Source organism: Charadrius vociferus, unplaced genomic scaffold (genome assembly GCF_000708025.1).
Source record: "Charadrius vociferus isolate BGI_N301 unplaced genomic scaffold, ASM70802v2 scaffold56, whole genome shotgun sequence".
In the NCBI taxonomy this organism is placed as follows: domain Eukaryota; kingdom Metazoa; phylum Chordata; class Aves; order Charadriiformes; family Charadriidae; genus Charadrius; species Charadrius vociferus.
The window spans coordinates 1,421,611-1,436,059 of record NW_009649057.1 but is presented as its reverse complement, the minus strand read 5'-3'; the positions used below and the strand labels follow the sequence as shown (position 1 = coordinate 1,436,059).

Here is a 14,449-nt window from a genome sequence, read left to right as displayed (position 1 = left end):
GTGAGCAGTTGATAATCTCTTTCCATGGCAGAGCACCAGGGACTGCTTGGGCATCTCCATTCAGAGAGACTGGCTGGAGATGCAGATCCTGGGGTCAACAGTGCGGGGAGTGAGAGCAGGAGTTGTTCACTGGAGATCCAGACTCTCCATATGGGCAAGGCAGGACAAGGGTATATCTCTGCAGTTTGTGGGGAGACTGGAAGATACAACGGCCCATCAAACCCTGGCAAGGCACGCATCAGCAATGCAAGTGTCATGGTGTAGTCTGCCAAAATAAAACGCTAATTTATTTGCTGACCTGTCATCGTATGAGGGGATAGTGCCACGGAGCCTGAAATATCCAAACAACATTGTTGGAGAGTAATGTATGTTTAGAAAGGATCCAGCTGCCAGTCGATCCTGCTCTTTGCAACAGAGGATGATAAGAGTCAAAGGCTGAAGTCACTGATATGCAACCATCAACACATGCAAGTGGTCCCTGAAAGTAGAACCCCGCAAAGTGCTCCTCTCTGCTGCTTCTCTTCTCCACCTACAGAAAATACGGCATTTCAGCCCTTCCCTTGGAGGACAACTGATCCGCCGGTGGCTGTGCGAAAGGCCCAAGCCAGTTGGCAGGAGGGAGGTGGTGAGTTTCCAGCTGCTCTCCGTAGCCATGCACTGTGGTTTTCGTAATGTGCTGGTTGTCATACAAGGCAGACATCTGATAGCGAGGTTTTTACAGTTCCAGGAAAGCAATTGGAGACCCTGTAGGTAATGAAATACAACATGCTCTGAAACAAGAAAATCCCTCGTTGTTCAGCAAAACTGGGAGCCGAGTTCTTTTCTTTTTCCACTTCCTTTTTAACCTGAAATCTTATCTGCAGTGTCATTCAAGCCACGTCAGGACTCGGAAAGCTTTCAGCCAGACGCTCCAATGGTATAAATCGCCATAAACAATTACATCAGAGAAGATCTGGCTGCATGTGCCGGCCCTGCTGCGTGGTGCAGATGTGCACCAGTGGACCAAAAGAGCTCTTAGGGCTGGTAAATCCCTTTGCTCTGATGCGACAAGATCCAAAGTGCCTTTGTTTGCTCTCCAAGAGGGTAGAGTGATGGCGCTGGGCTGGGGTGGAGATCTGAGAAGGTTTTTTGAGGGAACTCACACTGCTTTGAAAAGGACAAAGCTACTATCCAGCCCAGTATGGAGCGCTGGGTGAACTCGTGGCTCTTGGCTCCAGTGCTGTGGCCTCAGCCACGTCACTCCCCAGAGCAGCAGCAACTCCATGCACACAGCGTTGGATGGTGTCCTGAGGACAGCGTCCTTCCCATCGTGTTCTTGTTTCTCCATCATCTATAGGCTACAATCCTGAAGTGGAAGGAGAACTTGCTGGTCAGGATAGACCTTCTGCTCTGAGCTAGCAGAGTGACTCCAGAAACGGCCCACTGTGGTCACAGCTGAGACAGGGCTGGTGTCTGGGCTCTGTAATGCCAGGGTAGGGCAGGAGCTCATTTTCATCCGACACGCTGCTCTATTACCAAGTTGTCCAAACATCACTTACAGCAGAATTTGTCCCAGAGTGGTTTTTTGCTCTTTGTTCTTTTCTGTTTCCTGCCATCGAAAACACAATTCAAAGATTTTCTGCAACAAAACGCCTCGTTCTGCTGTCGCTGAATCCAGCCATTCACTCCGAACACATGAGCTCAGCGACAGCTGGCAACGCCACATCAGTTACATGGCATTCGGCTCCCTGAAAACACTGAGGCTGCCGAAGGACAATCCTGGAGTCGCTTGTGGTTTTAATCTCTGCTGTCCATGCTTTTTTTGATAATGTGCTGAGCTGTTTTTTCCTGGAAAAGCTGTTTTTCGTGCCCTGGTCTACAGGCTGTCTGTGGAGCTCTTACTTGAAAGAAGTTTCTTAAAATCCCTCAACTGGAGGGCGTGGGGTTACCCTCCGACTGCGCAATGGAAGGAATGGAGAATACTGGGCTCAGTGTGCAGGGGAGGGCTGTGGCAGCCCCAGCAGTGTGTCAGTGGTAACAGCGAGCTCTTCGCACCCTTAATGTAGGGAATTAATACTGCTCCTAATCTTGCCCTTGAGTGACGTGTTAGCAGTAGAGGCACAAAGTAGTGAAGTGACTTGCCCGGGGTGATGCAGGAGGTGGGTCGGTGACAGAGGCAGAAGAGAACCGGGAGCTCCTCAGCCCTGTGCCCTGTGCTGTGCCTCGGGACGGGCTGCGTTGGCGCACGGGCCTGAAACATCTCCTCAGATGTCTCCATGGGACAGCTCTGCTTGTCAGAGGGCATGGGCCTTTCACTGAAGACCTGAATGCCTTCTGGGCTTGTGCATGATGCACATCCCAAGCCACAGCTACCCCTTCCACACGGGAGAAGGGGACACACCAGGACATACTTTTCCAGCCCTGCAGCCTGTCCTTTCCAGTAGCTGCTCCATCAGCAGGGCCAGTTCCTATGCTAGAGTCCAGTTTCCATAGCTGAAGGTGCTTGTGTGCTCGGCCACGGGGTGTGATTGTGTAGCAGTCTTGGAGTATCATTACTCGTGTGGACCAAGATTCAGCAAAGCCATAGGCAGGTATTTGCCTTGCATCAAAAATTAAAGGGGAATAGAGCTGCTCAGGAATGTGGTCAAACGTGCTTAAACTCTTTGCTTTGCTTAAAGCAAAGCCGGAGAAAGAGTGAGGGCGAGTGCCTCTGCATAGCTGCACTCCACAGGTCGCTCTCCTTCCCCTTCTAGAAGCGATGTTGGCATCCCTGGGCACCTCTGCCCTTAGCTGCAATCAGCTTCTCCTTCTTTTTCTTCAATAACGAGTGCATCGCTGATGGTCCCAGCCTCTTCTGTGGAAGTCTGAACATCCCATTGTATGGAGAAGCACATGCTGGATTTTGCTGTTTGGGAGATTTTATTGTGTGGATTTCCCCCCCCCCGCCCTTGTCTACTATTCTGGTATCTGTGACTCAGCCCACCAAATCCATTGAAACCTTTGGAGTGGACCAGGGTTGCCTGTGAGCCCTGGGAATCCTGCAGGGAATCACAGAGCTCTCCCAGTCCCCAGGGAACCACTTCTTGCCGCGACTGAGGTTGCTCTCCTGCAGCCGAGGGGCCGTTCACCCTTGCAGTGAAGTCGGCCAGCTCTGCCTGGTCTCTCTGCTGCTCGGGAAGGCGGGCTGATCCCAGCTGGTCTTCGTTTAGAGTTAATAGGAGTAGAAATGAGCCAGAATTTGAAATAAATCCCATTGACTTGGCATGGTTTCTTTCCTGACTCAGACGAAGGAGACGCACTTTTTGTGCAGTTACTCCAAGATTCCCCTCCTTATTGCAAGAGAGGATTCCATTCCCCTCCTCTTCCACAACCCCAGGGCATCTGTGTCCTTCAAAAGGAAGATATTAACCCTTAGTGTTTGGGAGAGGAAACAAGGAGCACAAGTAGTGGTCATTAGTGTAAATCAGAGTTATACTGCCCAAGTGCTCTTTCTATTCCTTTTTCCCCAGTTGTCAGCTTCCAACACTGGCTAGTTCTTTGGAGCATTTTGGTGTCATAGTGTAGGAAAGCCTCACAGCTCAGTGGGGATGAGGGCTTGCACTTTTCCTGCGCTTCCCACCCGGCCATCAAGCCTTTCGGTGGCACTTTTGTCTCTTGTGCTTCCTTAGAGAGGAGGAAATAGAGGCAAAGAGGGGGGAAAAAAAGGGATTTTCCCAAAAACAACGAATTTGTGGCAGTTCATGGCTATCAGATCAAACCAGACCAGCTCAGAGCACACAGCACTGCTCTGTACATGATTTGCTTTGCTGCCTTACACTGTGACCGCTTAGAAAAACTAAGTTAAATAGACAAAACCAAAAGTGGCATATTTCAGAGCAACATCTGCATGCCGATAAGAACTTGTATTAAAGCAGAGAGTTTGGGATACAAGATTCTGGTTTGGATTCCACATTTTAAACTGAGGAACACAGATGAAAGGAAAGTCATAGTGACACTAGCTGTAGTCTTTCCATCCAAGATCTTTTTATAGGATTTCCCCATCTCGCTTTTTCTTTGAGTTCAGCCAGCCAGCTCTACCTGCACTCACCACTCGGGTTTCCACACACAGGCCAAGAGCCCATTACTTCCCAGTGATCCCAGTGAAGCCCTCTGAACCTCACAGCACAATCGGGTCTTTCTTCTCGAGAACAGTTGAGTCTTTCTTCTTTCCCCATACTCATTCAGGAGCTGCTGCCCTGTCTCCTCCCCTTCCAAACTACTGCTAGGCAGAGTGATTATGAAATGTGTTTCTTATAAATCTGAAACATTTATGTCTTCAAATGCCCGGCCCCAATAATCCCACTAATTTCCTGAGCGCTCGTGAACTGTCCTCCATGGGGGGAGGCTTCTCTCGATCAAAGTTTATTAAGTAGAGGTTCTCATATGGAGACGTTGCTGAGCGGTAGGAAATGATATGGGGCTTTTTCATTTCCCTTTAAATGAGCTCGCTGGCTGGGCCCTGAACAATATGGGCATGGTCATCCTATGTTTCATGCTTCCTACCTTTATTGCTGCTTTCGCTTTTCTGCCCTTTCTACGTCCAGTGCCTCAAACTATCACCATCTTTTCCATCACCATCGGCGCTTTCTTTTCTTTACTCAGCAGCTGCCTTCTGGTGGTTCTATTTCTTCCTGCCTCATTTTTGGTAGGGAAGAGCGACCTCAGACCTTCGCTCAATAACACCCAAAAAAAATTTGAAAATATGCTCCTGCTCCACAACAGTCCTGAGTAATCCTGAACCTTCCTGAGACAGGTTTGGGAAGCTGTCTCGTCAGTACTGCCCTCGTAGAGCTTCCCTCCTGTGCAGTGCTGTAAGTCCGCAAGCAAAGCAGAAACCTACCTGTCCTCTGAAGTGCCAAGAGCCATAGTTCCCCTTGAGTCAAACCAGGACGTGAGTCACATCTCAGTAACCACTTCCCCAGATCTAGTGCATGGAGCAGAGCATCACTGAATGTGGGGGAAGTTTGGGTCTGGATATTAACACTGTTTGTTGTTTGGCTCCATTTGGGGCATATCTCTCTGCAGTTCATTCAACTTCCTTATTTTGTTTTTCTGGATGTTGTTGTCGTAACATAGGTTTCAACTGTTGATGTCTTGAGAATTTAAAGCTGAGCTGCTCATCTATTTGCTCCCAATAAACATTACTGCTGTGCCATGCAAGAGACCTGACTTTGCTGCCAAAGCCATCAGCAGCTGAAAGCTTCTTTTTTCCTTAAAAATTAATGAATTTGCATCAGAAAATAAACCATCCAGCTTTTTCCTTAGGGGACTATCTAAGGCCATACTAAAAAAACCTTATAAAATTGGGTCCTTACTGAAGCTGGCAATGCAATTTTAAACATGTTAGACCTAAGATGATTGGGTTTTTGCTTTCCTTGGATATTTTGGCATACCTGAAGTCACGTGACTTTGTAAAACCGCTGCTTTCCACTGTTCCTGGTCACAAGTACCATCATCATCTGGAGGTATTGATACACTTCTCTGTGAAGAGTGCAGTATATAAGGAGAAATCATGATTTAAAAATAATCCCGCACAGAAGAAGCTTGTAAAAAAAATTTGTTTTCTCAGCAAACCGGTAACCCAAAGCATACAACAAAATGTGTACAAACCCCAGGAATAAAAGCATCAAGTGTTTAGTGCCTTGGCACACTAACCCAACTGATTTGAATCCAGCAAAAAGAACTTGGAATTAATTATTCTTATGTATAGGCTTTTGTACATTTTCTGCCCCTCGTTGCTGCCTCTGCTAAAGAGAGTAGGAACCCTAGGAACTTCACACTGCCGTGAAAAAGGTACCAAAAGATGCTAGGCTCCGGATGGACTTTGGAGACCCTGGATAAAGTTACAATCTCGCTTAATTTTATTTTTATCCTTTTCCCCCCTCCCCGTTCTGGCCTGATTTTTCCATCCCTGGACAGATGAGTCAGAAGAATGGAGAGAAAAAGAATCTGACCTTTTTTGAAGGCTACTAAAGTTGTTGCTGGGCTTGTTATTGTTTGTGTAATGTGCGGCATGTGACAGTGCGGTGATTTCTGGGAACTGCGCGAACCACTACGTGTGTGCCCTGTGAATGTCCGGGATTGCAACAAATGGCAACCACATCTGGAACATCACAAGTAGAGATATCGCATATCTGGGAACCCCAGACAAGTGTTGAACTGCCTCTAAATTCATCCGGGCAAAATTCCTGCGCAGTTGGAGAAAGCACATCCAGGAAAATCAGACATATGGTAGGCTTCCCGCTCACCAGCAGAGCTCTGCTGGCCAAAGTCCTAGAAAGCATCCTGGTAGAGCACAGAAATATCCTTTGCTGATAGAGCTTACTCCGTTCAAGGAGGTGACTCAGGCTGCAAGATCCAAGCCACGTCTTTGCTGATGGTGTCGCCAGCACAGTTTGACCCATTTATTTATACCAGCAAAGCTTTTAACCGGCAGACGAGAGCTAACAACAGTGAGGGCGGCTCAAAGGAAGATCTCCGTGGTTTACTGCAAGTGACAGCTGGTCTCACTATCACTGACAAGAGCTGGAGATGCTGCCAATTTTTTTTCTCCAGCAATGAAGAAAGAGCCGCACCCCAGCTGGAGGAGGACCCAGGAGAGCCTTCTGGAGTAGATGAACAACTCAATGAGCCCAATGCGTCATAAGGGGAAAGGCTGGTACAGGCAGTTTATCAGAGCCCGTATCTGTATTCAGACTCCACCAACAGGGAAAGACAAGCTGAAGGAACCCAGAGAAAGTTGAGACCCTGTTGGAACATGGCACACTCTTCTGTGGATCAAGTTTATTTTTGTGAGCAGGGTTTGGACTGTCAAAGTTCGGGTTATGCTATGTTTTTTCCCTCTCCCAGATGACTCTAACCCTATATCTATACTTCATGATTGTGGCTACAAGCATCAACTTGAATGATGGCAGATTTTAGGAGCAGTGTGGAAATTTTGTTTTTCAGATGAGAAGATTTAAGGCCTCAACCTGTTTTCTCAAAAAGCACAGATGTTTCCCAGTTGCAGGGTAGAAGCAAATTTCAGTCATTGCTTCCATGGGAGATGTATCCAGGTGAGGGGTACCAGGCTGTACTTCAAACTCTTCTGAATTAGCTGTGCGATCCCCACGACCTCCCCTGTGAACGGGGTCCATCTGCCCTGCACAATGATAAAAGGGTACATCTCATCAATGCACTGGTGTCTGCATTTTGTTACAGACAGCGCAACGCATCCTCATCCCAGGGATGGAGCCGTAACATGGAAGTATTTGTTTCAAGAGCTGTTACAGCACAGCAATTCAGGTGCACAGCTGAGTGTGCAAAACGACTCTGCTGAAGAAGATCAAGGGCTTGGCCATCACTGGGGCCAGGAACAGATTTAGCTTAAAACAAGCTTTCTCCCATTTGCAAGAAACATCTATTGCCCGTGCTTCCAACAGATCTTAGTGCATAGTCCAGGGACACTGATGGAAAAACACTGTGCGACTAATTAGAAATCCCAGTTGTGTCTTTGTTCGTTCACGTGTTGTTTTGACAGTAAACTTTTGTGGCGATTCCACTATTCAGTCTCCAAATTTTCAAGCCACTAAGCAGCACGGTATTGCTACGTAACAGACCCCACGAGCATTATTGCTGCTTCGCTACACGTATCGTGACATGGGGAAGTTGAGGGACCTGGTACCAGGTCCAGTGGTGAGCTAGCTGCAGAACTGGATGGGGATGGCCTTTTCCCAGGCTGATGCTTTCATTGGTGAGGATTTTTCTGTACTCCTGTCAAAAGTGTAAATCACGTGGGTGACGCTGGATGCTTGGCACCCACGATTCATCGTGTAGTGCGGCTGCTCAGCGTCTGTGGGAAAATAATTCTAAAAGTGATCTCTTGGAAAGTGGCAGCAAAAAATAGCAAACAGAAAAGCCCGAGCAGTACGGAGGAGACAACAGAACAGGACTTGTGCACTCCTGGGCAGGGACCTGTCCTTTGTGAAGCTCTAATAGTGTTGGCAAGGTGGGCTCTTGAAACGTTTGACTTGGGTAAAATGGAGCTATTCCCTTTGGGGCAGTGAAGAGCTGGCACAATTCTTTAGGGCCATAATAAGTCTGAATTGCTCCTTTGTGTTAAGAGCAGGCACTTATGAGGCCCGTGTTTCAGATCAGAGTGAAAACCTTCCGAGACAGCTAGCTTTATAAGTTGCTTTTGTTCAGCTGAGACTGATACTTTTCTGCAGCCTCGACGGTGGTGAAAATTATACCTTCTTGACTGGGAGGCAGGAGAGCAGAGGGAGAGATGCCGTGCTGGTGTGCTGATGCTGTTGAAAAGTTTGTCGCAATTGCCAAAAAGCATGAATTATTTTCTTCAGTGATACTTTTGCTTCTTGCTGTCAAACCCAAAATATGTTGTCTGCCTTGCAGCCAACGGGGTCAAACGCTGAAAAAATGAACTCCCCGGGCTCCCTAAGGAGCGTGTGCTATGCTTAGCTGCTCATCACAGCTAATTTCTGCTGTGTGGGTGCAAGGAGGGGCGGCCAGTTCTGCTGCGCGTGATGCGCCCACGCTCGGTGCACAAAGCAGACCAGCGTTTCTGTCCCTCGTTGCGGTGGGTCCCACCCGAAGTTTTGTGTCCCACTCCGTTTCTAGCTGCCCGAACAGTATATTGTGATTTCGATGTGCTGTGCGTTGCAGTAGTAATAATACAAATAGAGGACAGGTTTTTGCACCGTGAGCAGAAAGCTGTGCATGGCAGGTCGATAAAAAATAAAACCACTGCCTGTTCTTACAAGGTAAAAACAAGAAGAATTGCTGTTGAGGCAATGGTTCCACTGCCACTATCCTAAAACCATATAAAAAGTATGGATGGCCAGTTCAGGGCTGTAGTTGATGGTGAAAGATACAGCTCTGTAAAGCTGATGCAGAGATGGCAGCTCTGTCTGCAGACCAGAGGAAATATTTTGTGGGGGCCAGGGTAAACGTGTTTTCCACATTTCAGCCCTTTCTGTAGCGGTGGCTGGGTAAGTACCATTCTTTCAGTTCAGTGGGTGCTGTCTTCAAGGAACACTTCTGAGATCCCTCTTTTGCATCTTTGAGGACAGATGGACACATCAGATGGCAGTTTTCCATCACCCGCCTTTGACATGTGATCTGAAGATGAAAAATACCACCTTTCAGCCTCGTTGTCCTATAGTCACCTGGGCATAGAGATCTTTCCACCTTTAAGTAATAAGGTTTCCTTCTCCTCCATGTGTTGGAGCAGCTCCAGAACAAACTCAGCCATACTCAGGCTGTATTACCTGTGAATCGTGGCCTTACCTGCATGACGTCCTAGCCTCCTTGTTGGCTCCTGTGGGAACAGGACAGGATGGGTGACGATGCTGTCAGGGTTGAGTGTACCAGGGAAGTGGCCTGGGAGTGGCTGGTTGGGATGGGACTTCTTTGCTTTCCCATTCCAACAGGTTTTTTTTGCTCTCCTAGGGACCAGAAGGGAAACCAGGAAAACAAGGGGAAAAGGGCAAGCCTGGCCAGAAGGTAGGAATATCTCCCATTGATAACATCTCCTTCTCTGGATCGCCCTTTCTTAGCTCATCTTTGACATTTATCCGTAGAAGCAGTTTTGTCCTACGTTAATGTCAGTGCTTTTGTTCTGCAGGGCAGCAAGGGCTACCAGGGGCAGCTCGGCGAGACAGGATCTCCAGGGAAGGAGGGGCCGAAGGGCAACCAAGGCCCTAAAGGATCCCGAGGTACCCTAGGACCTATGGTGAGAAGAGCTCTGCAAATGGTTGAACACAACACACAGAAACATGACGAGCAGTGGTGGGCACAGGCCTGAATGAAGCAGAGAGTCCAGCAGAGGCCTCAGAGCACAGAAAGTGAAATGCTGTTAGATGGGTTTGATTGACCGAAACAGCTTAGCACTTGGTCTGAGCAGCATGGGAGAGGCTCCATAGTGGTGGTAGTGTTGGTGCCCCGTGAACCCAGCTCAGGTTGCATCATGTCGGTTCTTCCCAGCTCCCCAGATGGGCTGAAATATTGGGGATTTTTGCTGAGAAGGGAGTGAGCTGATAAGCTATTTTTTGCTAAGATCTTTCCCTTTGAGACTGCACGCTCATGGTAAGAGCTGCTTCCAAGTCAAACTGCGTTGTTATAAGGAACTCTGCCTTGGACTTCTGCCCTGTTTCTACACCCACTCTTGATCTACTTATATAAAACAGTTGCAGCAAGAAGAAATATAGCATGGGAAAGGGTTTGAGTTGGGTACTGAAGGTGAGGCTTTCAGAGAGATCAACAATAGTATGGTAGAGAGGAAAGAAAGTTAATTTGTTTTAGGCACATGAGAAAAACGCATTGGGACAGCAGCAGTAAGTAGTAAGTACCTCCTCGTGCATTGCAGGCTGGTAAGGAAACTTCTTGCACTATGTTTGGTAGAACTTAGTGAAAAAGCAGTTGTTATTTATGAACCGGGAATCATGGTGAAGTTTCAGAACAGTAGCAAATGGAGCGATGGAGTAATGGTTCCGCTGATAGTGTTTTCCTGCACTAAAAATTATGGCCTGCCCATATATCCTCCCTTCATATTCTTTGGCAAAGTCTCCATGGATTTTTTCACAAGGAAGCAAAGCAATATCTGAGCAGCAGTCTATTGGATTGAACACATCTCTGTCTTGTGGAAAGGGCTTTCTTCCACACTAAATGGGATTATATAGAAAGCTTGCAATTCACTTTAATCTGATGATCTGATTTAAAACCTTTTGTTCAGTCTGCTAAAGATGCAATAAACAGCTCTTGCAGTGCCCTTATCACAACCCAGAAAACTCCTTTCTTGGTCTCAGAAACCACACTGGAAGGTCTCCTCCCAATAGTTTAGGATTAGGTCTTGCATGAGAATGGTCTCACTGGTGGACTTCCTAGCACAAAGCTAATTTGGATATAAAGATGTCCAGAAGGGCAGATGAAGAGCACACACTATGCAGCCATTTCTGGTGGCAAATCTGAATGAGGTTGGGGAACCTATTGCTACAGGGTGGCAAGACATAGACTGGACTCCTAGCATCACTCCCCATGTGTAAGATATTAAAGCCAAGTGAGAGCATTTCAGATAGCTGCAGCAAAGTTCACTGGTGGCCAGGAGAATGGGTGGCCATACTCCCATGTCGTGCTGAGCTTTGCTTCGCATAGCCCGGTGCATCCTCTTCTTGTGGGGTAGTACCCATGGGCTACACTCATGGTGCTTTCTGTGCTTGGCTCTCCAGGGTGCTCCAGGAAGAATGGGTGCTCAAGGGGAACCTGGCTTAAAGGGTTACCAGGTAAGGATTTTGGTTTCCTCCTCCAGCTTCTATCTGTTCTCAAATGCAACAAAACTGCCACTCCAGGATGCAAAATTGTTCTTAAACTATCATTTATTTCTGATATTGAGTTCAGTTTAGTTCTTTCTGTAGTCTCTATTTGAACCATCACAACTTCTCCAGATGCATTTGGTGCATCTCTGCCGTGACCCATGTGTCCCTCCAAAGCTGGGATGCACAACATGGAGCTCGTGAGATCTGGCAGGAAACCATGGATGACCTTCAGTCAAACAGCTCTTCCCTGTCTCCTCACATGCTGTCTGCTCTCCACAGGGACATGCAGGACCACCAGGGCCAATTGGACCACCAGGGCCAAAGGGGGAAAAGGTAAGTTCACAGCGTTTTGCCACCTTGTCTTCCATTGACATGGAAGCTGAGCTGATGTAGAGACAATTGCCCCACTGCCATGACACCCGTGCATCTGTGCTCTCCTCCTCCACCTGCGGCAGAGGTGCCTCCTCTACAGCACGGCCACCTGCATAACTCCTGCTGCAGCTTTGCTTCTGCAAATCAGCACTGGGACATGCTAGCACGTGCTTTCCAGACACCATATGCCCTTGCACTGGTGGCTGAGCCAGCCAGCATGAGTTCCAGGGACGCGTTTCCTGCATCCACAGAAATTCTGCTCGATCTGCAAGCCAGAAGTTATCAAACTAGTAGCTTTCTGTGATCGAGTCAGAACAACACCCCGCAATAACTAGCAGATCTTCAGCAAGCTGTCCGTCTGTGCTTAAATCAGCCGATAGCGTGTTGTAAGCGAGGCAGAACTGGTCTCCTCTCCATTGCCCTTCCTCCGTTTTTCTCATCGCCTGCCACCCCCTCACCTCGCTCGTCCCCCTCATCCCTCGACCGCGCTCCCTTGCCGCAGCTGGCCTGAGTCAGAGCCCTCTTTCCACGGCGGCTTTCCCCTTGTGTTTTTCCCCTTTTGCTGAGTCAGCGTGGCCATAACCAGTTCAGGCTGGAGAAGTGACTCACGCTTTAATGGTTTCCTGTCGGCGGAGCTGGCTGCTCCGCGCTCTGAGGACGGCCCAGCTGGCGTTGGCTGTACTCGCAGTGCCGCTGGAGCCCCTCACGTGCCTTCAGGAACGGCAGCGATGCCCCTCCCTCCCTGTGGGAAGGGAAGTGATGGTAATTGGGACTGGTTGGTTCTGGGGTCCCCATGAAGGTGAAAGATGCGTGAACTCTTTTCGCTCATTTTCTACCTCCCCATTACCAAGAGAGCTTTTGGCATTCCCTCTGCACACGGATGTGATTGCAGCTGTACGTGTGCAAGCAGGAGCTGCGTTGCTTATAAAAGGAGTTTGTGGGACGGAGATCATAGACTCATAGAATGGTTAGAGCTGGAAGGGACCTTAAAGATCATCTAGTTCCAACCCTGCTGCCATGGCCAGGGACACCAAGGGCATGTCTTTGCTGGGGCTTTGAATGTGTCCTTTCAGCTCAAGCTCCTGGGTGTCAGGACACCCAGTTCACGCTGCTCTCTGTGCTCTGCCAGAAGACTCCTGGTGCAGCAGTGAATCACTGTGCTGGTGGCCAGCAGTCAGTGGGGCAGGGTGAACTCTTGTGTTCCACTAAGATATTCACATGCCTCAGAAATTTTGCTCCAGGGATGAACAATGGCCGTGCTGCTTTTCCTCTCGTTTCCTGCGGCTGAAGCACATCCGTGGCACAGGCACAGCTGGGGATGTTCCTGCTGCCCCACATCTCCATCACTGCCTCGCTGAATTTCCTCTCCACCCCCAGCCTTTCTAACGCTGCCCCAGCCGCTTCCCGAGCTCCACCTCTTGCTCTTCCAGACATCAGCAGCATTACTCCTCAGGTGTACTCTGCCGACTGGCCGTGTGGGAAGTGGCAAGTGTTAGCCAAGCACAACCAGCCCAGGATAATAATGCGAGAGCTCACGACCAAGCACGTTGCCAGCTGAGAGCCTGGCCAGAGGTTTCTCAGTCCCACTGTTGAAACTCGAGCACCCTGGCAGAAAGTTGTGAGTCGTGATTACCAAAAGCAAAATCAGCCATTGGCTTTACAGCAAGGAGTAAGAGGTGTGCAGATATGTCTCTCTCTTGTTGAAATTAAGACTGCTGCTTTATTTTAAAACATTGAAAGTCGCCATCTTGAACGCTCACATCATTTCAGTAGTAAATGGTCCCCAAATTATTAACCTGAAGTGTTCAGTGAAGCACTCTCCCCTTCACCAACAAAATATTCTTCTGCAAATGGACACCAGAAGAGCACTTTCTCAGAAGTAACATGGATCTTGTGTTATCAGAGCACAGCAACGCTATGTAATACCTTAACCAAGGATGATAAAATTCATTCTATATCCAAGTATCCAAGCCGAAGCCTGACAAAGATATCAAAGCATCTTATGCATCGTGCTGAGAACAGTCAGATCTGTTAATGACCATTGAACAGCCAGATCTCACTCACGTCTTCCCCGAAGGTCAGCGGGTCTACAGCTCCTTGCTGGGGAGCAGCTCCAGTTGAACGAGGAGAGCCCAGCATCACGTGCTGAGCCTCCAGCACCGTTTCCTGAAGCAGCCAGGTGCTCCACAAAAGTCTGGCATCTAAGTTGTCTTATCCATCCTTCCTTCTTATCTCCTAAGAGTTGCCTGGATCCCAGCCTAAGGATAGACAGATTCCTGCCCTCTGGACATCTGTAACCTTGCGCACGCGTGCGATCATGAAAATGGAAGCCTGAATCTGAGAAATTAAGAGGAAATGAAAATACGACCATGACTGTTCTGTGAGCTTTAAACAACGTGGTAAACATAGCCGTGCTGAAGCAGGAGGATATATAATGGTGGGGAAGGTCTTCCCTTTTCCAGAGAAGAAAGCAGCTTGGTGAGAGGCATTATTGTGGAATCCAGCTCCCTTGTGCCATGCCAGCAAGCTACTCCGCCGCATTTAATACATTTACAGCTCCTCAAAGAGGCCTTGCTCAGAGCAGACGCCTGCACTTGGCAGCTGCTTAAAGCAGTCCAGATGGGATCCTTTTAAAAATTACAAACTGGTGTATCTCACTTTGGGACGGGAGCCAACAACAACAAGACTTCCCTTCTTCTCCATGCATTTTCCATTTGTATCCCAACATGTTTACTTTGCTGCCCTTTACT

At 48.4% G+C, this 14,449-nt stretch overlaps 1 protein-coding gene across 1 annotated transcript in view; it reads left to right on the top strand.

Annotated features, from left to right (window-relative positions):
• Positions 1–14,449, top strand: part of COL27A1 (collagen, type XXVII, alpha 1) — a 164,690-nt gene that overhangs the window by 131,903 nt on the left and 18,338 nt on the right. The window contains exons 38-41 of the mRNA XM_009888040.1: positions 9,466–9,519; positions 9,641–9,748; positions 11,241–11,294; positions 11,607–11,660. Of these exons, the coding sequence (XP_009886342.1) occupies positions 9,466–9,519; positions 9,641–9,748; positions 11,241–11,294; positions 11,607–11,660 (270 nt within the window). The remainder of the gene's footprint in view (positions 1–9,465; positions 9,520–9,640; positions 9,749–11,240; positions 11,295–11,606; positions 11,661–14,449) is intronic.